We start from the raw sequence: 24,233 nt of genomic DNA, 5'->3' as shown, positions 1-24,233 counted from the left end.
TTTGGCTCTGAATAACAATGGCTTGATTTAGATTTCCTAGTAAATCTATTCAAAAGTGAAACAAAGACAGCCTTTAGAGGATACCTTACACCTCACCTGGACCAGGCACGTAAGGGCAATTCAGATAAAAATCTTGTTAGCAATTCAACAAGAAATAGAGGATTTTCTCTTTTCCCTGCTTCAGGCTTTATTTAAACTCTTTGTTCAAAAATGAACAGAGTGGTAGTCGGAATCTAATTTACAGATATAGTTTAGACGTCTAACTTTAAATTAGAAGGTCACACAAGAAAACCATTTACACGTAAATGTTAAAACCAATACTTAATCTTTTTTTTTTTTACTTTATATTACATAAAGCCAAAATGAAACTAAATACATGTTAGCCAGCTTCATTCACAAACATTAGTCAAAATATACACATTACAAAAGTAAACCAAAAAAGAACTCTAAACTGATGAAGGATTTTTTTTCTCTAAAATTTGTTGGGTGGTTTTTTTTTAACCGCCATTTGCAATTGAATTGCAGTCGCTCTAAAATAAGCTAAACAGGTAGGGTACTCCAAAACACATGTGAAACACTTCATGTTGGTGGGGGAAGACGGATTTTCTTTTAAATGAGAATACTCTTCTGCCAAAGCAAAGCTCTGTTTCAGTTCAGCTAAATAATAAATAGATAATTATCACTCAGACAAAAAAGTCTGATTTAACCTTAGATAATATTGCGATCCCCGAGCGGTCCCGCAATATTTTTATTCCCTTTGAAAGGCATTCCTTTTCTTTTTTTTTTTTTTTTTTTTTTTTTTTCAGGTTAAAACTGAATCGACCGTGGGCGAAGTAAGGAACAGAGTTTTCAATCCGAGACCTAACGTTTCCACAGAGATATACAAATTTACAGTCTGAGGGTGAGACTTAATTAGTGGGGGGGAGAGGGGGGGGACGACACACACAGACGGGGACCGAGAGTCACGCGTCTTGCCTCCCGTGGAAATCACCACCCGCGCTTGTCAGCGCCCCGTAGCAGCGGACGGCGGGCACCCACGCGGGACGGGCCGGGCCGGGCAGCACCCCACACCGCCGACTCTTTCTTTGCGTGGATCCTGCTCCCGCTGGCCCACGAGGGGCTACGAACCAAGCACTCCTTTACCGGGACCGCACCTCGCCCTGCCCGGACCTCTGCCCCCCCCCCCCCCGGCCCATCCCAGCTTTTCGGGACTTCTCCGAGTCCAGCACCGCGCGGGGCGTGGGGAGCGGAGGGAGGGCAAAGAAGCCGGCGGCCGGAGAAAGGGCAGCGCGGCGAGGAGGAGCGGGCGGAGGGACGGAGCTCCCCGTCTCTGTCCCGAATAAGCACTTTGGGGGGGAGGGGGGGGGCAGGGCGGGTCGGTTCCTTTTTTTTTTTCCCCTTTTTTTTTTTTCCCCCCCTTTTTTTTTTTTCCTCCCCCCCCCCCCCTCTTCTTTTTCAGCTCGGCTATCTGCAAAGACCGCATGCAACACACACAAGCTCTACGCGGGGCGGCGGGACGCCACACGCGTCCCTCGGCGGGCGACGCGCAACAGGTCGGCGGCGGCCCCGCCGCCTGCCCCGGCCCCCCCCCCCCCCCGACCACCCACCCCCCCCCCCCGCCTTCCACCCCCCTCCCCGGCCGCACGTATGCACCGGCACCCATCCGGACGGGCGCCGGGGCTCGGCGCGGGCATCCTCCGGCCGCGGGTCATAGGGCCGCGGCGTAGGCTGCGGGGTAAGGGTCCAGCTGGGGCTTGCCCATGCCCGGCAGGAGGATGTAGGCCAGCGGCGGCTGCAGCCCCGGGCCGGGCCAGGCGCTGCAGTTGCAGGGGATCATGTAGCCCGGGTTACCGGGCGACGGGTGCGAGTGCGTGTGCCCCCCGGCGGCGGCGGCTGCGGCGGCGGCCGCGGCGGCGGCGGCCCCGTGGAAGGCGCCCGCCCCGCCGGCGCCGGGGTAGCCCAGCGAGGAGGCGTAGGGCAGCCCCGAGCCCGAGGAAGAGGAGGAGGAGGAGGAGATCTCGGCCATTTTGGAGCCCAGGTCCAGCAGGGAGTAGGGGCTGCTGGCGGCGGCGGCGGCGGCCGCGGCGGCGGCGGCGGCGGCCGACTGGGGGAAGAAGACGCGGGCGGCGGCGGCGGCGGCGGCGGCCGCCGCTTTCTCGGGGTTGGCCAGCAGCGAGTCGGGCACCAGCCCGCCGGCCGCCCCGCCGTGCAGCCCGCCCGCCTTCAGCCCGTGCGGGTGCTCGTGGTCCGCCACGCCGCCCAGCCCGTAGGGCACGGGGAAGGCGAACTTGTCCTTCTTGAGCAGCGTCTTGGGCTTCCGCCGGGGCCGGTACTTGTAGTCGGGGTGCTCCTTCATGTGCATGGCCCGCAGCCGCTTGGCCTCGTCGATGAAGGGCCGCTTCTCCGACTCGGTCAGCAGCTTCCACTCGGCGCCCAGGCGCTTGCTGATCTCCGAGTTGTGCATCTTGGGGTTCTCCTGGGCCATCTTGCGCCGCTGCGCCCGCGACCACACCATGAAGGCGTTCATCGGCCTCTTGACGTGATCCACCGGCTTGGACATGGTGTCCCCCCGCCGCCCCGGCGAGCCGCCGCCCGCCCCGCGCCGGCGGCCGCCGCCGCCGCCTCCTCCGGGCGCCTCTCCCGCCTCCTCCTCCTCCTCCTCCTCCTCCGCGCCTCCGCCGCGCTCCTCTCCTCCAAAAGCAATCTCGGCGGGTGCCCCGGCGCGGCGGCCCCGGTCCCGGCTCCGGCTCCGGCGGGTGCGGGGCGGCGGCCCCCGGCGGCCCCGCTCCGGGCGCGGGGCGCTGCCGAGCGGCGGCGGCGGTGCCTCCCCGTCAGGGCGCTGCGGCGGGCGGGACGGGCGGCGCTCCCCGCCCGGGCCGCGGAGCCTCTCTCCGCGCCGCCGATCTCCGGGCCAGGGCTCTTCCTCGGGGCTCCTCGGAGTCCAGGCGGGACCGCACGGAAGTCTCGACGGCGAGGGCGGGAGCCGGCGGCAGGCGAGCGGCGCGGGGGGTGGGGGGGGGTGGGTGGGTGAGCGTTCCTCGCTTCGCGATGCTCCTCGGCGGTCTCCGGTGAGGCGGCGAGCCCCGGACGGGGCGGCGGTCAGAGCCCGGCCGGTGCCATCGCCGCCCGCCGAGCTCGGGGGGGGTGGAGGCGGGGGGGCAGCCCGCCGCGGCGAGGCGAGGCGCGGTGCGGGACGGGGTCCGCGGCGGCTCAGGCGCTGCGGGGAGGCCCCGGGGGCGCGGGCCGCCCCGCTCACAGCCGCCCCGCTCCGCCCGCGGGGGCGCGGCGAGCCGCCCGCTCCTCGCACATACTCGCCGGCCGCCGGTCGCAAGCGGCCGCCGGGCGCCGCGGCCTCCCGGTTGGTTCCCGCCGGCGGACAAACTTCGCCAAGTTTCGGGCGGGCTGCGGGGCGCTCCGCCTGCCGCGCGGCTCCCCCTTCTCCGGCAGCCGCCAGGTCTCTCTGGGTTTTCTTGGCCGCCGACTCGGAGGGGCGGCGGGGCGGGTGGGAGCGGCGGGGGGCGGAGGGAGGAGGAGGAGGAGGAGGAGGAGGAGGAGGCGGCGGCGGAGGAGGCGGAGGGGGGGGGGGGGTGTGTTCCTAATTAAAATACTCGGCGGTCTGCTCCCGGCGGGCAGCCGACCCGGTTATAAAGTCCGCGGTGGGGTTCGCAGCCGGCGCAGTCGCCCCCTCCTCGTCTCGCCCCGTCGGCGCGGCGGCAGGTAACGCGCGCGCTCTGCATGCCTCCGCGCCGCCCCTATCTGTTTGCATGCGGCCTGCCCGCGCCGCGCGCCGCGGGCAGGCAGGCGGGGGCGGGGCCGCCGAGCCGGGAGGGGCGGGGCCGAAGCTTTCCCCGCCCTCTCCCTCCCCTTTCTCGTCCCGCCGGGTCGAGGAAGGGAGGGGAGGGGGGGGGCGAGTGTGGCGCATGCGCCCTGCGCCCCCTGCCGCCCCGCCCGCCGCCGGTGCCCGGCGCTGCCCCCGCGCGCTGCCCGCGACCGTGGGGGCGGGGGGAGCGCCCCACCCTGTTTTGGGGTGTTTGGGGGGGTTTGGGGGGGTTTTCCCCTGCGGGCCGCCCGGCCGAGGGGCAGAGCCCGCCGCCTCGGAGAGCATCCCCACGGCCCGGGGCAGCGGCGTTGCGATCCAGCGGCGCCCCGGGAAAATCCACGCGTGTTTCCCTGGCCGCTGGGTACGCCGCTTCGCGCTGCCCGAGCTGCCCGGCTGTGTTCCTCAGCGGCTGCCTGTCAGTCAGGGTGAACTTGCTCGCCTTGTTCGTACTTCGGCGGGTCGGTTTTGACTTACCCCTGTGGTATGTGGAAGTGCCGACTCCAATAAACCATTAACTCTTTCCCGTGCCGGCAGCAGGCTGGGCTCTGCCCGGGACGGCTCCGCCGCCCTCCCGCTTGTCAGCTGAAGCCGGAGCCGGGGTTCCCGGGGGCGATGCCCCCTCCGGGACCGCCAACGAGCCCCCCCCCCCCCCCCCGCCGCCAAGCCGGACCGGGGGGGAACGGACGGGGCGACGGGACGGGACGGGACGGGACGGTCCGTCCGCCGCAGGGACTTGTTCTCCACCCCGCCCGTCGTCGTCTGGCCCGGGTTCCTCTGCCCGGAGCCCGCTCCATCCTTCGGCCGGCGCCGGGCGGCGGCCTCCCCGCCTTCCTCCCCGCCCGCAAGGCACCTCCTCCCGCCCCCCGCACCCCTGCCTCCCGCAGCTCCCGGGGTGTCGAGGCGTTTGGAAAGAAACCCGGCGCTGGCCGGCCACCCACCGGCGGGTGCCCGCCGGCCCCCTCCCCGCCTGTGAGTCCCGGCCGGAGCGCTCCGGCGAGCACCGAGCAGCTCCTCTATAGACCGCACCTTCTCCCGCTTCGTCTTTTACCACCCATTTACTACTACTTAAAGGCGATCCCCTCGGTCGCCAAAGCCGAGGTTTGACCTCCTACAATCCATTTAGCCGTGAACAAACAAACAAACAAACAAAAAGTTCCCATCGGTTGTCAAAAGCGGGGAGATGAAGATATCTGCCGGCGGTTAGGCTTCGCGGGGAAGTGGCACTTTCTCGCAGGTGGGAGCCCTACCCAGAGGGGCTGAACCCGCTGCGGGTACCCCCGCCCCGGAGGTCGCCCAGGTTATCAGCCCATCGGCCAGCAATTTCCCGCTTTGAGGCAAGCAGCCGGTATTTTCAACTGCGTAAAATCCTCTCCTTCGCTCGGGGAAGCGGTTTCCTAGTTCGCTCCTTCACACGTAGCGTTAATTGCGTTTGACTTCTAAGAGGCGAGGACTAATCCCCTGGCTCTCCCCGCACAGGTCGGATGCCGGCGTGATCGACTTCCCCTCGCATCGTGGGTGCCGGCGGGACAGCGCCCGGACTAATTCGGTTCGGGGGAAGGCGAGAGCGCGGTTTATACGTCCCCAGCCGCCGCCATGAGCAGGGTGAGGACCAGTAACATCCACTGGTGGGTGCTGAGGCGGGGGGGGGGGGAGAAGCAGCAGCGGCCGCCTGTTGCCACCACCGATGGCACCCCCGGCTCCCGGGGAGCAGCGCGGGGAGTGAGGGCTCAGCCCCCGAGTGGGCTCGGCTCCGGCGAGGTTCTTTTTCCCCGCTCTTCACGCCAGCCACGCCGCTTCCCTCACGACCCCCGCTCCCCCCGCTTGTGCCCCTGCACCCCTCGGTGCGAGAGCAAGGCGCGATGGAGAAGGGACGGCGACGGGCCGCTGTCGCGACAGAGCCGCGTGAAGCGCTCAAGGCGGGCACATGGGTAAGCCCCCGGCAGGCAGTTCTTGCAGAGACGAACACCCCCCCCCCCCCCCCCCCCCCACGAACTCTCCGCCCGTGGGTACCGCTGCTGCTGGAACCCGCTGGGCTGCAGCTCTGGCTCTGCGGGCAGGCAAAAGGGCAAGGCAAGGTGCAGGCAGCCCGGGCAGCTGTTCTACAGAAACTGCGTGGGGAAGGGCTCTACGCCACGGCCACGGGTGTCGGCACAGGCTCCGGGGAGCTTCCTAGGGTGAGTGGTCACCATTCGCCCTGCAGTTGTCCGAGGACGGCACAACCACCAACTCGCAGGTCCGGACTGGTGACCCGATCTTAAGAAGAAGCACTTGTGTAACTTCCAGCGGAGAAGATGCCTCAACTCATGGACCGCTGTCCTCAAAAAATGTCGCCATTTGCAAACCCGTGACTTCATCTGCGCATGTTTCTGATTACGTTCAGTCCTCCAAATAGTGAAAACGGTAATAGAATTTATTGGTCATAAATTACTGTACAGGAATCTTTCACAGGCTGAAATCTATAAATGGCTCAGTACTGGCTCAAGTATATTTTTCTAGTTGCAAACGAAACACTATATTCGAAGGTCTCGTTTCCAAAGTGCTTCCCCCGCCGCCCCCCCCTCCCCAAACCCTTGCGGTAACCACTGGCTACCAAAACACACACACGGGCTTATTTCAGCGATGCTTGTACTTAAAGGCGTTCTGCCTTTCTCTAGGAATCTGCTTTCGAGAGGGTTTGCACAAAGTGATGGAAACTCTTACCAGTTCCGCTTGGGGCTGGGCTCGGCTTAGGAGCGACCGGAGGGTCCCGGGTCTCCCCCCGGTTTGTGGCAGCCGTGGGGGGGGGGGGGGTGGTGGAGGGGGGAGGCTGTTCTTCCCGCGGGGAGATCCGCAGCCGCGGTGGGGCGCGGAGCGGCTGCCTGCACAGCCTTCAAATCCCCAAACACAAAAAAGGGAAGGCTTTATCGGAGTTGAGTTACTTATCTGGATTTTTGTTAACCCACTACTGTGATCTCCGCGTAGTTGTGCGAGTGTGTTAATTGTTCTGATAATGTGTTGTTATCGATACAATAACAATACAATCGTGTATAATGTGATTTACTTGCCTTTGACCTGTCAATTCCTGACGCATGCAAATTCAAGGGCGCAATCTTTCCTTCTGCTATCGGGGGAAAAAAACCAAACCCGACCAGATGCATTATCACACGGAGGCTAAACAAGAATTTCCAGAATGCAGTGCTGTATTCCACCAAGCGAGATCAAAGCGCTTTTAAAAATATTAAAGGGGGGGGGGGGTGGGGGGGCTCGACTATCTTCTCGATGGCCATATGTTAATTCTGCCAGGTTGCTTACCCCTACTGCAAGCAGTTACGTCCCACTCCAAATACTGTCCGGTTTCTCCTATTCTGACCGAACAGCACCTCACCTCTGGTACACGCAGCTTTAAGGTGCTGCTCGTATTTTTAAAGCCGACCTTCAAGTGAGTTTCGAGGAAGCAAACTCCTTTCCTCCTCGTTTTTATTGGAGCCTAATAATCAGGTGGCGAGTCAAAGAGATAAAAAGTAGGCGAAGAATAGTGGTTAGCCCGATAGCGATCTCCGCCTCACCGTGCCTCCCGCCCGAAAAGCTGGCTCCCGGGCTCAGCAGCCCCATCGCTGCCCTGCATTCGCAGAGCCACATCGCTTTTTCAGGGCTTGCTTTGGGCACTGAAGCGTTTCCATAGTCGGACTTCGGAAGCTGACGTTTTTCTTTGGGTAGGGTATCAGCCACCCATTCCGCAGCACTTGCAGTTGTCCAAAGTTGGCGGGCAAAGTTGCTGGTATCTTAACCGCGCTAACTAGTTAGCAGGCTAACTTTTCTGCTTGGATGGAGTTTGGCAGGTTTGTGAGCTCTCCTAAGTCTTTTCCCTCTTGCGAAGTCGAGTACACCTGTAGCGAGAGAGGGAGTTTTACCCCGTGAGCTCTTTATTGTGCATAATACGCTAAATTAATTCACTTGCTTTTACAGAGTGCTTCCAAATGCTCGGTATTATTATTTTTCAATAACATTCACTTATTATTAGAGCAGCTGGTAGCCCAAGCTCTAGTGAAGTGCCTGGCAAAGGATTCTATCATAAAACACTGGTTTCTAAGTTTATAGTTTCTAATTTGGCTGCGAAAGTGTGATTCTGGATGGAACTTGGCACTCAAACGCTCAGCTGGAGAGTAAACTTTTTATAATAAAAACATTGGTTTATTGGGTTTGCTATTTTAAGTTAAAAGGGAATTAACAAAGTTTTTACTAGTTTGGGAAGCGTAGAGAAGTCCTGTACTTTTCTGAAAATTAAATGTTAAGGTTTGGGGAAGGGTAGAATAAGTTCTGCTTTTTTCTGTGATTTAATTAATTTAAAAGCAAAACCCAGTCTTTGTGTGTTAGGACACTGGGGTTGCTCTTGCAGGAACACCAGACCTAGATCTCACACAACCATCAGTGGCAGTTCTGAGCAGCAGGTGGTGACGGGGTCCTTACTACTTTTAGCCGTAAAGAAAAGTTTAGAATGCAGCCTATTCTGATTTGCTAAGAGGCTAGATAAATTTTATCTAATCTGCATGCACTTCATTTGTAATCCAAGCTATTTTCATGTAGTTTAATAACTCAATTTTTTGCTGCTTTTTAATCCTGTTAGCCTTGCAGTGGTTATGCAGCCTGGGAAGAGCGATCAGAACAGCAGACAAGGAAGTCCTAGAACAAAAAAAGAAGGAGTTGGGTGGTTACGTGCTAGTCCCTGGCTGCCAGATGACTAGTCCCTGTCTGGGGATGTGAAGGCGAGAATTAGTCTCGCTGCAGAGTTCCTGGGCAGGCTTGGATGTTCCAGAAAGGGCAGCTAAATAAATACCTCTTGAGCACAAGGAGCTACCAAAAGCTCAGCAAGTAATGCGGATGTGTAAGCATCCCCTCTCTCGCAGGGTGAAATCAGAACTGATCTAGATGGAGACTGCTGGCTGTCCAGGGTCCAAGTTTTCCTGTTTGAGCAACCGCCTACAGCTTTCCTTCAAAGGAGCCGAGCAGTGCTCATGGTTCTTTTTTCCGAAGAAATGGACCTTAACATTGCGGTGTCACAGCCTTGTACGGACAGCATAGTGTAGTTTTATAGTTCACTGTTAGGAAAGGTGAGCCTTGCTTTTCGGTGTCTTCTACTACAGGCTTCTTTATATTCACGAGCTCTTAAAATGTCGCCAGTCCCTGGGCAAAGGTGAGGAATCCTTAACTGATGTCCCCACAACCCAGGCTGCTCTTGCTCGCCTGCCTTCTGACTCATTCCTTCACCTTTCCTGTTGTCCAGTGGACGGCCAAAGAGTGAGGGCTGAGTGCTCTCTAATCTAGTGGGTAGGAGACTGTTCTGCAAAGGGATCCTCACTGTGGAAAGGTAAATTAGATCCGGTGTTCCTGGAGTAGCCCGTGAAGCTTTTTAACCAGGAGATCTTTTCAGAGGGAGAGAGATCTCTGATGATTTTTACATTTAAATGCAATTGAAGTTTTACGCTGACAACGATCATCTTGTTTCACTTCTTAGGGCTGTCCAGCAGGCATAGAGGATTTTTTGCTGGAATAAATACATTTTAATGACCAGTCTAGTTTTCTTCAAGGATGATTCATAACCCTAAACTGCACAAGGTTGTGATGCCAGTCACGGGTGCTAGACAGGTCCCAAAAAATCCATGCAATTTCGAAGACGAGGTCTTCAATGTCACTGGGTAAGATTGTGGTTTGGAAACCTTTGGCAGGCAGTTCAGGATTTGTAAGTGCACACAAGGAGGCTAAAAAGAAGACCAGAGTTTGGGCCATTCCCTTCTGAAGAAAAGCTAAGCATAAGTCTTTCCTGTTTGCCTTCTGTTTATAATGACTTTTTAATTGATCACAAACAAATAGGGAATGGAGGCCCCGTAATGGAAAGAATTAGTGTCTCTTTCTGGACATAAATTTGTGGCCTTTACTTCTTTATGGACAGTGTCTTGTTTATCTGTTTGCAAGAGCGGGCAGTTCCTGGGTTCTGTTTGGTTAGGAGGAATCAAAATGTCATGTCAGTTGTTTAACACCAAGTCACTTGGGAAAGTTCAAAGTCAATGGTCGTGAGCCGGTTCTAGTGATCAGATGAGTTAAACACAGAGGGTGCCTACCCCTACACACCACACCTACGTTAGTAGCTGCACCTGCATTTTAGCTCAGATCAACAGTGCTGCGGCTTTCCAAGCAAATCTCTTCACTGTGCTCACTCACCATGCTTTGGTTTCCATTGAGGAGCAGTTTCAGATGAGACTAAACTGGAAGATGCCCTTCAACTGCCAATGGCAGTGTGGTCTGCAAAGAGTCTAGCTCAACCTAGACCAACTAGACCCCGAAAGCATAAAATGGATGATGTTTAGTGTTCTTGATTCAGACAGCTGACAATTCCATTTTTTGCATCCACTTATTTTAGGTGCTACCTGAGGGTAGAAAAGGCACTTCTGCCTCTGCCTGAGTGTTCTGCTGGAAAGGAGTCCCTCCGCTTTGTGGGTGCTCTGTGAGTATAGGCACAGGTAGTCAAAACCCAAGGACTGGGGAGTTCATGGTTGCCCGGCCCCCATCCTTACCACAGCTTTTGGGATTCTCCTAGGCCTTGCATCACCCTTACAACAGACTTCTCACTGTCCACAGTAGGATATATAATGGCTTCCCTTGGCATGGACACTGAACAAAAACTATTCTCATTTTCTGAAGTCAGTTGAATAGTTAAATCTTACTGTGATAAACATTGGCTAGATTTTTTCTTTTCCTCACTTAAGTGTCTAGTTTCAATAGTAATAATTGCTAGACAATTTTTTTTTTCCTATCTGAAGTTAGATTTTCTCTCTTTTTAAAAAGTAATCTATTAGTTTGAATAACTTGTCTCTATGAGTGCTTGACAGGTGTGTATAATCATCTCATAATAAGCAAACAGACTAATAATAATAATAATAATAGCTATGAAACACCAAGATCTTTTACTTCTTCAGCATCATAAAGGTTTCTGATGGAGCGTATTGTCCAGTACTGGACTTCAAGAAAGATGTGGAGTCTTGGACAGAATGCAGCAAGGCTGATCAGAGGTCTGAAAAATGTCATTTGCAAGAAAAGATTGAAAGTAGTGTTGTTACTTCATCTGGAGAGGAGAAGACTTAGGAGACAAACTGGTCTTTAAGGGTTTACAAGGTAAATGCGAAGACGAGGGGATTAAATTGTGTTTGTGGGGATAGACAAGAGGTAACGAGCTTAAGATGTGAATTCAAGTTAAATGCTGGAAAAAGCAAGCTGCAAATAGTGAGGATAGATATGCAGAGCCTCCCCTTGCCTGGGGAGGCTGTGGGACCGCTGGGGGATGTTAAGAACAGGTCGAGACTAACTTGGCAGGAGTGACAAAGCCCTAGAACAGGAGTTTTCTTCTGCCTGGCTTCGTATGGGTCTATGACGCGGGAATAGTCACTTTAACTTAGTTCTTCATGCAACCCTTTTTGCTCCTCAGGGCCCTGCCGGTTCGCAGCCCGCGTCTCCACTCTTCCTATCCTACCCACGCGAGGGACCGCACCGCTGCCGGCCCCCTGCCCTGGTGCCGAAATGCTCGTGTATGAGCATGTCTTCCATTGACATGCTAAAGAAATTTTCTTTCTTTTCCACCTGGTTTGGTAGGCACCGGCCCCCTCTTTCTTCTTAGCACAATTTTATCGCTGTCTGTGAGAAGTCTTGTTCCTGACATGGCTTTGTTATTTTTCTTTTTCACTTTGTCACCTTTCTGTTTGGTTTCAAATCTCTGCTGAAGACACATTTTCTGCATCATTTCTACCTGAGTTTCTCTTCCAACTGCATTCCCTAGATCTATAATTAAAATATTTAATTTTATAAATTATTGTATTACTATTTATATGAAAGTTTCAATGTAAGTTATTTGAATTGCATTATGCTATTCAGCATGAAAAAAGGAAGGGTCATCATTGCTCAAGAGCACTGGCAAAAAATTGTCAATGGTGCACCAAATCAGTGACAAATTTGGTCCTTGGTGTATCAGATTTGTTTAGGGTATCTTTGCCTGTAGTATGCAGGGAAGTTTGTAACCTTTTACAGACATTTTATTTTCTTCTGTAATATTCTCCTGTGTGAGGATGCTTATTATCAGTGATGTAAAAGATGAAGGCATTTTTCACTAGTGTTTCATATTGAAAACCTGACTTTTATTACCGATTCTATAGAGAGAATAAGAGAGCAGAACATACATTAAGCAACAGATCTATAAAAGAGCAAGGAGTTTTGCAGCGTTCTTGGAGACACCTTTTCATTTCAGTGGGAAAAATACAATAAAGATTTCCAGAAGGAGTTCTTCTGGTTTTCAGTTCCCTCGTCGTCTTTTTCTTACATTTTATCAGATATTGTTTATAGAGTATGAAGAAGGTCATGGCAAAAATACTCATTTGCCCTGAAAGTAAATAATTCAGACTCGGATCTTCTGAAAGACCGAAAAAGAATTAAGTACAGATCTTTCAAAGTATGAGGGTGCCTAATTTCCATTGATTTTAATTCCCTCAAGGAGATTCAATGGGATTTTATGCCCTAAATTCCTTGAAAATATCTGTATACTCTGAATGGAATCGTCCCAAAGCACATTTATGCTTTATGATAGAAACAGATTGTTGTATTGTTTCTTGTTCACCCCCTCCAGTTTTTTAATGCTTCAGCTGTTTTCCAAGTAGGGTGGTTAAACAATGGTTATAACAAAGACTATATAAAGTTCATTTTTTCTTGGATTTATCTGGGTCTTTACTCCATTTTGCAAACGGAGCCCCGTCCTGCTGGGCTAGCAGTTACCTGAGCAAGTTTCCGTGAGGTAAGCTGGTGTGTGAACATGCCCACGTAGCTCCTCAACGGTGCGTGCCTATGCGCGTGGTAAACTCGGGATAAAGGAAGGACAATAACTGGAAATTATCCTTCAGAGGAAAAAAGTACAAAACCCCTCACATGCACTGTAAATTAAGATTATGGGATGATCAGCAGTTACAGTGGTGTAGATGATGTACTATGAATTGATGGTCTGGCTTACCTCACAGGGACTTGCTTTTGTGCATATAGCCTTTGTGTAACAGAAAGCAGCTGGAGATGATGCTAGAATGAAAATTTGTGGATGGCCAAGCCATGGTCTTTTGCTGAATTGTCAGGAGTGCTGTATCTTTTTTTTGCAGCACACAGAAAGACAAGAAGCACATCTTAGCCACAAGATATACTACCTCTGCTTTTCACCTAAAAAACTTCTTTCTTTTTAAAGTGTGTGTTAAGTGCCCTTCTTTTTGAAAAGTAGTTTAACAAAGTTGTTAAATGCCAGGGAAAATAAAGGAATTAATGAATAATCTTCTCTATTGCTATAATACTATAAAAATGCTGCAAGTATACCTATTAGATGTGCTAATACTGCTGTACAACAAAGCAATAGCAGTACCTGTGTTTGACTAACGAAACACCACACACTTTCACTTGCTTTATTTAAAGTAGTGGCCCTGTTAAAAACAGCAATAAAGCTGTTATCTTTCAGTGGAGCCATGCTTTACAACATAGTTCATGGAAACACAAACACAAGGTATGATCCCAGCCTACTAAAACGAATGGAAACGTTCCTTTTGCCTCATGGAAAATGTGAAACCGGTGTCCTTTTCTTCTCCTGGTCATTACATGGACAGGTAAAGTGTAAAACACCTTCATACAATCCACATCAGCATTAATGTTGGGATTTTCTGGAATCGGATTATTACGATTCCCCCCCCCCCCCCCGCCCAGGTTTCATGTGTGTGATAGGTAGATAGAAAATAAAATATAGTTTACTTGTTTGCTGTAAAAACCCCAGTGATCTTGGACATAGCAAATACAGAAAGCATACTTTATTCTCTAAAGACCTCACTCAAAGCCCGCTGAAATACATGGGCTCTCCCAAGCTGCCTCCCAGGTTTGTTGGAGGCAGGCAGTAAATTAAATTGGCCCAACCAACTCTTTCATGACTTTACTGTTGAGTTTGGGTCTTCCTAGGTAAAAGGCCAGTTCACGAAACCAATGTATGGCCAGTCACCTATCCTCTGCTTATCTCTCTCCTTGTTTAATGGCATGACTGGTTATCTTAGAGATAAGGAGTCTGTTGAACTTTCAGTTCCTACCATTGCTGGAAAGACTGAAAGTACATAATCCTTTTCCTTCAGAAGAACAGGTCCCTTTCGTTAGTGTGATCCCTTCAAACACAGCTATCCTTATGGATGTTTTGATTTTCTTAGCGGCAGAGATGAGTTTAGCAGGAGAGTTTTACCTCAAAGTCTAGATGCAATTAGTTTATTTTGGCTCACAGCACAGAGAGTTTAAGACAAAACAATAAATTAAAACCGGCAGGATTCCTTCAGGCACTCTGACGTTTTTCTTCTTCTTTTTTTTTTCTTTTTTCTTTTTGTGTTTAACAGGAGGTGGCGGTTGTAACATTTGCAAAATAATAAGTACAATAAGTTGACATTGTGATATGATTACTTATGTAAGTGCTTAGACATACAAATACCTAAACACTAATGTCATTATTGAGAGTCATGGCAGTTATTCCAGCCAAGTTAATAAAAGATCATTACTGTAACTATCTACACAGGACTGAACACGATGGGGAATCCAGGATATGGGAAGTCTAACAATACAAAACGCACCGAAACTTTATTCTTAGTGTATTTGTGTGCATGTGATTATTCTAACAAGAAATCAGAAATAATTCAGTGGGTACTTGATCTGTAGGGGTATTTAGAGATAAAATTATACAAGAAAACTTTGCTTTTCTTTTCTCTGTATTTCACCCCCCCTATTTTCTCTGTTGAGGAAGCTAAGCACAGTTAATTTAAGCATGATTTCTCTGTAGTTTACATGCTCCTGGATCTTAACATAGAGATGTAAATAGCTGGGTGTGAACTTGCCAGGTATTATATTCAGCTGACACAAACAACCCAACCAGATAGTTCTGTGTAGATAACAAACTCATTCCTGCATTGGTCAGGAATCAGGGCTCAGGTGATTGTTGTTCTTTAATGATTATTTATTTAAATTGGTCTAATTCAAATACAGAGCCGGTCCCAGGCTATGGCTGGCTGGACAAACTTCACGGGTTGGACAAAACATCGGGGCAGGAATTTGTTCTCTTTCCTCATCTCACCTCGCACCCCCCCAGCCAGGACTTTTCCACGGTGCTCTGCTATCGTTCTTCCTTTTCATCCAGAAAAAGCCTGCAAAAACAAGCCTCGCCGAGTTATGCAACGACCAACAAATCTCAGTTCTGGCAGGTAGGAGGGGAGGTAAATAACAAAGTGAATTTCAAAGCCGTATCAGCGGGGATGCCTCACTGAATGGGCCTGCCTCCAACCTACCCATAGGATTTTTAGACAGTATCTTCTCCGGGCTCTTTGGTAGAAAGAGAGCAGCTGTTCCTGAGTTAACAAGGAACAATTGCACCCAACACACCCGCTAAAATGAGTATTTCCCACTGAAGGCTAGAACTGAATCCAATACTGGTTTGAATGTACAAGCACTCCACGCGAGCCCCTCATCGAAGAGGACAGCCACGCTCTGCACCGGTGAGCTTTCTGACGGAATGTAAGGACAGTGCACGTGAGACGCACTGCAATGCCACCCAATGTCACTGCAAGTGTTTCCAACCTCTGTCCCAAAGGAAGATCAGAGCCTACATATAGCAGCACTGAGATTGAAACTGGAAGCCCCTTTTCGAAAAACCATCATTGCCAGAAAAGGATCTAATATATCCCTGAAAGATGCCCATACTATAGTTTGAGGACACACACGCGTTCCCAGAGCCTTCCTTCCAGAACCTGTCATCTCCTCTGCTCTGCACCAGCACTGAAAGCTGCGGTCAGATCAGTCGGCTGATCCAGCTAAAAACCAACCATCCCCAAAAGAAAGAAAACACTCTTTTTCACCAGTCACAAACACCCATTTGGCAGCTAATGCTGGTGAATGAGAGGCAGTGGAAAGATGAAGGCAAAGAGAAAGGTGGAACCTTCCGTTTAAGCAGCAGCACGGTCTGAGATCAGCGTAACCCACTCGTGAAACCTCATCCTATGTGCCAGTTACTGAAATCCAAACAAGACAGGCACCACATTTACCCTCTTAGAGGGGGTAACGCTGGGCTGCAGTCAAAGTTATCATGAAGTTAAATTCTCCATTGAGATGGAAACACCACCACCACCAGCTCACAAAGCTGCTCACCATCCTCAGCAGTCCTGCTGATCACGATTTCACAGCTGCCGTGGTGGGAGCAATTAAAGCTTTCCTTTTTTCCTCTGCAGCCAACCCACAGTATTTCAAAATCGGATGGATTTGGCATAGGTCTGTCTTCACTGGCAGTTTGTTCGTATACTATGTTCACTTACGACAACGAAGTATTGGAGAAAGGTGTTTGAAGCTGCTTTATCAGTGATTATCAATGTGTAAGGCCATTCCAGAGCAGCCTGTAACAGGCTTTCTCAGTCAACGGGATCTGGCCTGGAGCATCAACGAGGCATGAATGGAGCTTGAAGCTTGCCTTTTACCTCTGGAAACGAAGAAGGAAAGCCCACGGATGACTTCTATGTCCACCCCAGCCCTGATGAAGAGCATCTCTCGCCCAGCAGGCTGGTGGCCCTGCAGTAGTCCCGCTAGCCAGCAGGGGCAGTGGTGGCCCAGGTAAAAGGTCCACAGAGGCTCCTGTCCCTCGCTCCTTGCCCTCTCGCTCTGCTAGCTCGCAAGTCTCTGGTGACCGGTTGGTTTTGAGACTAGATATGCAGGAACAGATGGGAGCGAGGGGGGTGAAGCTCTCCTAAATGTCATTCCTCACCTTCCGCACGCACAGATCTCCAAAGCTCCAGGCTCCTGGTCGCACTGAAGTCACAGCCAAACTTGTGATACTCGGCTTCCCACACCTCTCTCCCCACGAGCTCCTCGGGCTCTTCTAAGTCCTCTGATCCACGAGCGCTTCCAAGCTCCTGGCTCCTCCTGCCTCCTCCTAGACACCTTTCCAGAATTATATAAACCCCGCAGAGAGGAACACACTCGTCCACAGGATTTAAGCCTGTTGCAGGAAAACTGGTATAGCTTCATATATCTTAATGATTGAGCGTTTCATTAATAGCCTACGTGTCCAAAGATTGGACCAGATCCCCACTGAGCTGGCAAATTTCTGTGGAGAAATCCCTGGCACCACATTTGTTTATCTTAGTCGACAATTTGTCTCATTGTCTCTAACATTGATGAAACCACAAATAGTGCTCCAAGATCATTTGCCTCGATAAAAATGACAACAAATTTAAGAAGTGCAGATATGTAAGCTGTGTTACAATCTTTATCAGTGGCACTCAAAACTGAACTGGAACCATTAGCTTTCAAGGACAGACTATTAAAATAGGTTCTCCACCTCAACAAGATAAACCTGTCCGTAATACATATTTGTGCCCATGAAGAAATCACTTTGATCTTGAAAGCAACCTTTCAACAAATTAGGAAAAAAGAAAAAAAAAATTGCCGTGTGTTCATATAGGACAAGAAGATAGTGAAGTAAAGATACAAAATTGAAGTTCCTAAAACTTGCAGGCAGGTGCTCCTACTTAGAAGTGAAATGACTTGATTTCACTGCTGCTTAATCCTTCAACTTCAAAGTGAAACTCTGCAGGACTTGCTTCCAGAAACTGAACGAAGGCATCCACATGAGGGTTTAATGCACTGTAGTTTATGTGCATTAATCTTACAGCCTCAGATCATTCAAGACGCTTTTCTCGACTGTCCCCAGTTAGAAAACACATGTATTTATTCTTGATTAAAGTTATAGTTGCCCTTCCTAGCTCTTTCAGGTGCGGCTCGATGCGTTAGTTGTGCCAGTGCCTGTTCCTTGGACCAGCCACGGAGCGATGGCCAGTGGCTGAGGTCGAGCACTCCATCAGCCGCTCCAGAGCACCCAGTCAAGTAACATTTCTGTCAACGATCTCCAAAGCTATTGCAGTTTGCAGGCGATGGTCTTTACTTATGTTGAATAATGTTTAGTACTTCAAACTAATTGTCATATACTATGTCAATTATGTAAAAATACTCGTTCTACATCTCTGACGGCACTCATTTGTCTCTCACGTCTTAGACTATACCCTATCCTGAGTTACATTCCTTGTGTTGTGGGTTGGGTGAAATGTCATTGAAGCTATGGGCGTAACCACTACCTTCTTTTAACGCAGCTGTAAGAAACAGTTAAGCTGCTTTATGAAATAATAGCGACCTCCGCCCCAAACAAAAGCCTGTGTTACTCTTCAAAACCACAGCACATACATAGGCTGCACAGGCTGAGCGGTGCAGGAGAGGGGTTTGGCTGACTATTGTTTTTAATGGAGCAGGATGTGTACGCATGTCTCTGTGTGTGTGTGAAGGAAAAGCCACACAAGAATTAATACAGAGAAATGAGAGAGACCCTAAACAAAATACTAAGACTGTGGCCATCAGAAAAAGCCTAGAAGGGAAGTCTTCGAGCTGAATACTTGAATCTTCCCGTGCTCAGGGAACTGGGACTTCATAAAGTCTTTGTAAATAGATTTTATCAGTGAGATCTGATTCCATTTGAAATTTCTCTTCCTAAAGGAAAAAAACTCACAAGACCCTGAACTTCAATTAAGTGTTCAGGACAAAAGGTATGAGACAAATCCCTACTGACCTGAAATCGGGAGAATTGCACAAGATGTAAGCCAGGCTGGAATTTGCCTCCCATGTTCAATATTCATTTCTCCCCGCCTCTAACATGAACACATAAACATACGGAGAAAAAAAGAAAGGGATAAGGAGGGGGGAGAAGGGAGGGTGGAAAGAGAGCATATAAACCTTATCGTTTCTCATATGTGCTCAGTACAAAATTATAATTTAATAATGCTTATTTCTTGACATAGTAATTAGATTTTTTCCTTTTTTTAATTAAAATGAAATAACAGTGATAAACAATAATTCAATGGTTTTGATTTGACATAGGTTATATAGTTCTGGCTATATGTATTCTTGTGCTATTCATAAGCCAGTTTAGCTTTGCACTTGTGTTGCAGAAGGATTGAATTGTAGCTTTGCAGTAGATTAGATTTCTTTGTATTATTCTATTTATATATATCTGGTTGCTCTATTATGCATTTTCTTTGTACTATCTTATAAACTGTTTGGGAAATATCTCCTTTTCTATTGTGTGCGTAAGTGCCCGCCACAGTATGGATTTAAAAGCAAAATTAAATACCCAATATCCCAGGCTTAGAAAATCATTGGTGCTCTGTTGCTGCATTGTAATTCTGTCTACAGTTCTACCTACCTACATTCAGCTTATACAGAAAATGCAATTAAAGACATGGATTGTTGAGAAATGGAAATTATTTTCCGTGGATCATAGTGACTAAACTTTGCCCGTTTCTGGCCCCGCATGCCGTACTTGAGCTTTGCTGAGGAGAGCTTTTGATGACGCTCTTATGTTCTTACTACAATATGCTGTGTAATATCTAAGTATGTTCTCAGCTCAGTTGGCATCTTTGTTTGCTTTGGGGCTCTGTGCCTTTGTGTCCTAAAATTATAGATGTATAATCCTTACGTTTGCTCTGTGACTTGAAACAACTAACATGCTATTATTTCCTGTGAGAGACCTAATAGTGAGGGAAAACATTGAGTGTTTTACTAAGCAATAAAATGTTCTTCACGTGATAATGCATCTTAGCATAAAGCAGATTCTAATACTGGTCTTTTCTTACACTGTAGTTGTTGAATTTGGTATTCATGAAAGTAGGACTCACAAAATGGACTAAATCCAAGTACAGTGTGGGCAGGTGCTGTGCAAGCTTTCCCTCCCAGCTTCTCCCAGTCCCCCTTCATCTCAGTTTGTTGCTGTTTTCACACCGTATCTCCTTACGGCAGAAATGTGGTGTCTTTATTGTGCGGACAAACATTTTCTGAGTTCTGAGATGAAACCTCCACAATTTTTTCCTTGCGCAGGGTCTGTACTGGGGCTTTTACAGGTGCGAAGCTGGTGCTTTGATACAGCTCCCCACCCCGTGTGAGCGGAGGGTGAGGAAGTAAAGCGTCAGACCTTGTTGCCTCTTTTTGCTCTCCTCTGCGCCCAGAAAACATACATAAGATGCAGTGAGAGCCCGTTTCTAAAGAATCTGGCAAAAGACATTTGTTAATAGCGATAGCGTTCAAACAAAGGCTTAACAGGGATATAGCTGGTATTCTTAGCCTATTCTGGGGTCCTTGGTTAAATGAGGATGGCCTTTTACAGGCATCTAACCGTAAATTAAATAGGAATCCCATGATCTCTGAATTCATTTGCCCCAACTGTGTTCCTCCAAATAGCCTTTAAAACTAATTTTGCACATTTTGTATGTGTTTATCTATTTATAATAAAAATGTAAATGAAAGAATCAAAACCTGGTAGCTTTACCTCATAATACTTCACTTGAAGCATACAGGCAGAGAGTAAACATTGGGGAAAAAAAAAAGTATTAGTAGCTCTAGGAAGCATAGAGTGTTTAATATCCAGATTAAATATTGGTGGAGCTTGAGCTCCTTTTCTGTCAGTCTATCACCTGCTGTTGTAAAAGACTCCTGTCACATATCTCCTGACCAATTATGTCTGCAGTAGCTTGGGAAGAATCCTCTATCCGGCTGCTCACGGTGCTGTGGGCTATGAACAGGAGACTGCCCTGAATTATTCTCAGGGTAAACCCTTTATGGGTTTTAGAAACAATTAACTTATCTATTTTCTACTAGTCCGAAAGCTTTATGGGTAGCACAAATGTAAATTTATTTTAACCTCAAATCCAATGTATAATTTTTGTGGAACTGGAAGTAGGGAACCAGTGTGATTGGAAGATACATTTCAATTAATTCTTCCTCCGACGCTTTATCTCCTCGGCATCAGAACCTTTTATAGTGTTAAAATTAACAATTATGCAGCTGATGGCTGGCTGAAACCACAGGGGATCTGGAAAGGGCCTCAGATAACACAACATGTATAAATCATTCAGGAGAACAATTCATGAAAGAAAAGTTATCTGTGTTTTGGATGACATTGGAAGAACTAAATAGGAGTCAATTTGAGGAAGGGACATTTTGCTCCATTGTCCAGCCTGGCTTTTTTTTTTTTTTTTTTTTTTTATTGTGTTGTAATATACATTTTCAAAATTAATTAACCATTAACAGCAAGATAAATGTTTCTTCTTGTGTTAGGGAAATGCTGGCCTCGGCGGTGAAAGATTATTTCACATGAGCAGCACTCTTCAAGAAAGCTGTTGCCAGATAAGGTGGCGACTGTACTTTGAAGAGGAACAATGAGAAGTGACAGACAAGACCGTGTTTACCAAACTGAATAGAGGACTTGCAGGTTTCCACTCACCGCTCGGTTACCTAAGCCCAGGGAATCAAGGCTGGAGTGCTGTTTCACCAACCCGGATCAGTAACAAAGTGGTAACTACTTCAGAATATAATAACATGCCATGAAATCTTACTCCAGGTGGTAATGAATAACATTTTTTAAATTTCGTTTTTATGAAATGTTTAAAAAATACATTGTTGGAACCACTCTTGTGTTTATGTGTTTGGCAGCTGCAGAGTATTTTTGTCCCATGCCTTTTTTCAACATTCAGACTTTTGATTACAGGTCGGGGTGTGAATGCAGCATGACTCGAATGTGAAATCCTTCTACTTCAACGGGGCCAGAAATGTAGAAATAGGAAGAGGATGTTCTTGTTCTGCAGCTTAGAGAAGATCTAAATTTGGCAGCCGCGCTGCACACAGAATGGCATGGGACTCGTGTGTGTGCAGCGCTCCGAACCACAGTCCCGAAAGAAGCTAACTCCCGGAGCGTCGCACCAACCCCCCTCATCCGGAAAAGGCTACTGGAAATAGGAATCTTTTCCCATTTTTCTCTCTAACGCTGCAGAGCTGGCAGAGTTGGTACCTCGAGCGTAGGGTAGGACAAGCCGCCCTCACCGCATTGCTTGTCACCTTTGTTTGATAAAGTGCTCAATTTTTATTACTTTTGTGCTGTGCAAACACACGCGATGCTACAGTCCCGAACCCAAATATTTATAGAGCGGAGGTCCAGAAAAATCCTGCTGTCTGCTTACAGCATCAGCAGTTACGTTGTAGATGTGAACAGTGTGGATCAGCGCTGCCAGGTGAGCGTCTGAACAAGTTCAGCAGGAAAGAAGAATACGAACAGAACATGCATGCTTTATATATATATAATGGGATTGTTTCTTCATTCTGTCACAGCTATATCAAGCCATTGAAGTGGATTTATGTTAGAGAACAACATTTTAACAGAATTTGTGACGCGCACGAACGCACATACACACACAAACATGCAAACTGTATTTACACATGTAAATGTATATATGGAATGTAAATACTATATAAAAAGGGCTATGAGATGCAATATTTATTTTGACATACATTATTTATGGGAAATTGGGAGTGTAAGTTTTCAGCCTGTGCATAATCAGCTGCTATTTATCTATTAAAATTTTTTATAATGCATATGATTTTTATTTTTCTCATCTGCAGTTATTTTTACACGTGAGCTCTTTACACCTTCAGGTTCTAGCAACAATATTAATTGGGTGAGGGTACATAACAAATTTCTAATTTATATTACACAGAAGTTCATATGCATGAACGTACTTTACTAGATCTTATAAGCATCTTTTTTCCATTCAAATCCAAATCCATCAAACACAAACCTTACGGAACACAGGTGCAGAAAGTATTTGCTTCAAATCACACGTTTTTGTTAACTGACAGAAAAATATTTGCTAATATGTGGGGGGAGAATCCTTTGTGTTAATTTTGACATACATGTAGTGACTGCAGAGTATATTTTCTCTTAATGACAGGCAGTAGGTTAGATTAATCTAGAAGTGCTACGGACCTTCGTTTTGTATGTTATCCAGAAGATCTTTCGAGAGGCCCTGGGAAATGTACCTTATCAGTTATACCAAGTAGTGATATATTAATAGTGCCCAGAAGGGCGTGCGCGCGCGCGCACACACACACACACACACACGTGCAACATTTGGCAAAATCCCTTTGTCTCCTGATGGCCCACAAAAGTGGAAGGCTGAGATTCTTTGTTGTATCTACCTGTGCCACCGAGAACATGTGGATCAGGGACTAGCTCACCAAGCTTTACCCCACTGAATAATTTCTTCTGTGCTTGGGGAATTTCTTTACTATCTCAGATTTATTTTGCTCTGTTCAGGATATCTGGCTCCATTTTTTTCTTTCTACAAGCTTCAGGAAACTGAATTCTGAAGGGGCATTTCTTGGTTTTGATTTACACCATTACTTTCATATGTGGTGAAATTAGTTTGCCTTGTTGTTGTTGTTGTTCGGCAGTCCTGGAAAAGTCAACGTAGTCCTTGATCATGTAGAGATAAAGAAGTGTGGTTTGAAAGACAAGGGCACTGGCAGAAGAATTCTTGCTGAGGCACTTAAACCAGTAACATCCCTTCCAACCCTGCCCTTTTCCTCTGCTAGGAGTTAGCACGTATGGGGCAGGGATGGCTGAAGTGAACACGTGTCGGCTTCTCACCTTTAGCAGTTTCAGGACTGATGTTTTAACGTAAACTCTAACAGATGGATGTTCATCCCGCTATGTCAAACTGAAGTTGAGTTGCTTTCAGTGTCTGCTCAGTAGATGGAAACCACAAGCAGAGGTACGGGCAAATTTCTGGCACCATAGCTAAATACCAGACAAGTTGTCCATCAGAGCCCTAAGGTTTCCTGAAATGCAATCCTTGCTCTAAGACTGTCCTCTCTTCAGCAAGAAACACTGCTTACATCTCTCTGTTTAGTTTCCTCACTATAAACTGTGATGATAAAGAGTATTCATTTAGTTCTGTAAGGGGTGATAAACAAACATGGGCAAAAATCCAATTGCAACTTCATTTCACCAAAAATGCAGATTTAAGTCAGCTGACATTCTTTACAATATTACAGCTTTTTTTCAGCAAATCTTCTTCAATTAAAAAAAACAAACACATTTGTTAAAATGACTGTTTCATTTAGCATTTTCTAAAAAGATGTTTTCAAATCTGTACTTTAATTATATTCTTAATGTAAATAAACCCTGAAAATGGCACCAACCATTTTGCTATGAGTCAAATGAACTTTTCTCCAGATTTTTCAGAACTGCCAGTGCAACAAAAAAACAGTTATTCTCCCAGCTCTATTACATTTGTTATTGTCACAGTTCATATTTTAATTTGTGTACCCATCCACATAGTCTGAAACCCTAAAAACTATTGGTGCTTTAAAAGAAATCTGAGAAAAAAACTTCACCCTCACAAACCCCTCAAATAACAAAGGCGGGAGAGGCAGAAGAAGTTGGCCGTAGGGAGAGCAAAGACAGGGGGTGATAGGAGGAAAG

The 24,233-nt window shown here is 48.2% G+C and overlaps 2 protein-coding genes and 1 long non-coding RNA gene across 5 annotated transcripts in view; 1 reads left to right on the top strand and 2 right to left on the bottom strand.

Moving 5' to 3' along the window:
* LOC121233810 (translation initiation factor IF-2-like) overlaps positions 1-4,674 on the bottom strand; it is a 6,478-nt gene extending 1,804 nt beyond the window's left edge. The window contains exon 1 of the mRNA XM_041128726.1: positions 4,295-4,674. Coding sequence (XP_040984660.1) covers positions 4,295-4,332 — 38 coding nt within the window. The 5' untranslated portion in view covers positions 4,333-4,674. The remainder of the gene's footprint in view (positions 1-4,294) is intronic.
* SOX21 (SRY-box transcription factor 21) lies at positions 1,438-3,492 on the bottom strand. The gene has a single exon (XM_030036688.2). It carries the CDS (start codon positions 2,558-2,560, stop codon positions 1,709-1,711), a length of 852 nt encoding a protein of 283 aa, XP_029892548.1. The 5' UTR covers positions 2,561-3,492; the 3' UTR covers positions 1,438-1,708.
* A 95-nt stretch (positions 4,675-4,769) lies between the features above and the next one.
* Positions 4,770-23,941, top strand: LOC121233789. 3 transcript variants are annotated; one of them, XR_005933924.1, is made up of 3 exons: positions 4,770-5,054; positions 5,297-5,422; positions 21,032-23,941. It is a non-coding gene; the product is annotated as an uncharacterized LOC121233789 (long non-coding RNA). The 3 variants fall into 3 exon arrangements; XR_005933922.1 differs by having other exon boundaries at positions 4,770-5,422; positions 21,032-21,268; positions 21,462-23,941; XR_005933923.1 differs by lacking the exon at positions 21,032-23,941 and adding an exon at positions 6,021-6,855 and having other exon boundaries at positions 4,770-5,422.
* The last annotated feature ends 292 nt before the right edge of the window (positions 23,942-24,233 follow it).

The sequence above is a fragment of the Aquila chrysaetos genome, chromosome 14 (genome assembly GCF_900496995.4).
Source record: "Aquila chrysaetos chrysaetos chromosome 14, bAquChr1.4, whole genome shotgun sequence".
Classification (NCBI taxonomy): domain Eukaryota; kingdom Metazoa; phylum Chordata; class Aves; order Accipitriformes; family Accipitridae; genus Aquila; species Aquila chrysaetos.
The sequence above is the reverse complement of the archived record's forward strand: the minus strand, read 5'-3'. Positions and strand labels throughout refer to the sequence as shown.

What these genes read in the sequence shown, in the direction of transcription:
- SOX21 (XM_030036688.2), bottom strand. Translation starts at nt 2,560, where the DNA reads ATGTCCAAGCCGGTGGATCACGTCAAGAGGCCGATGAACGCCTTCATG.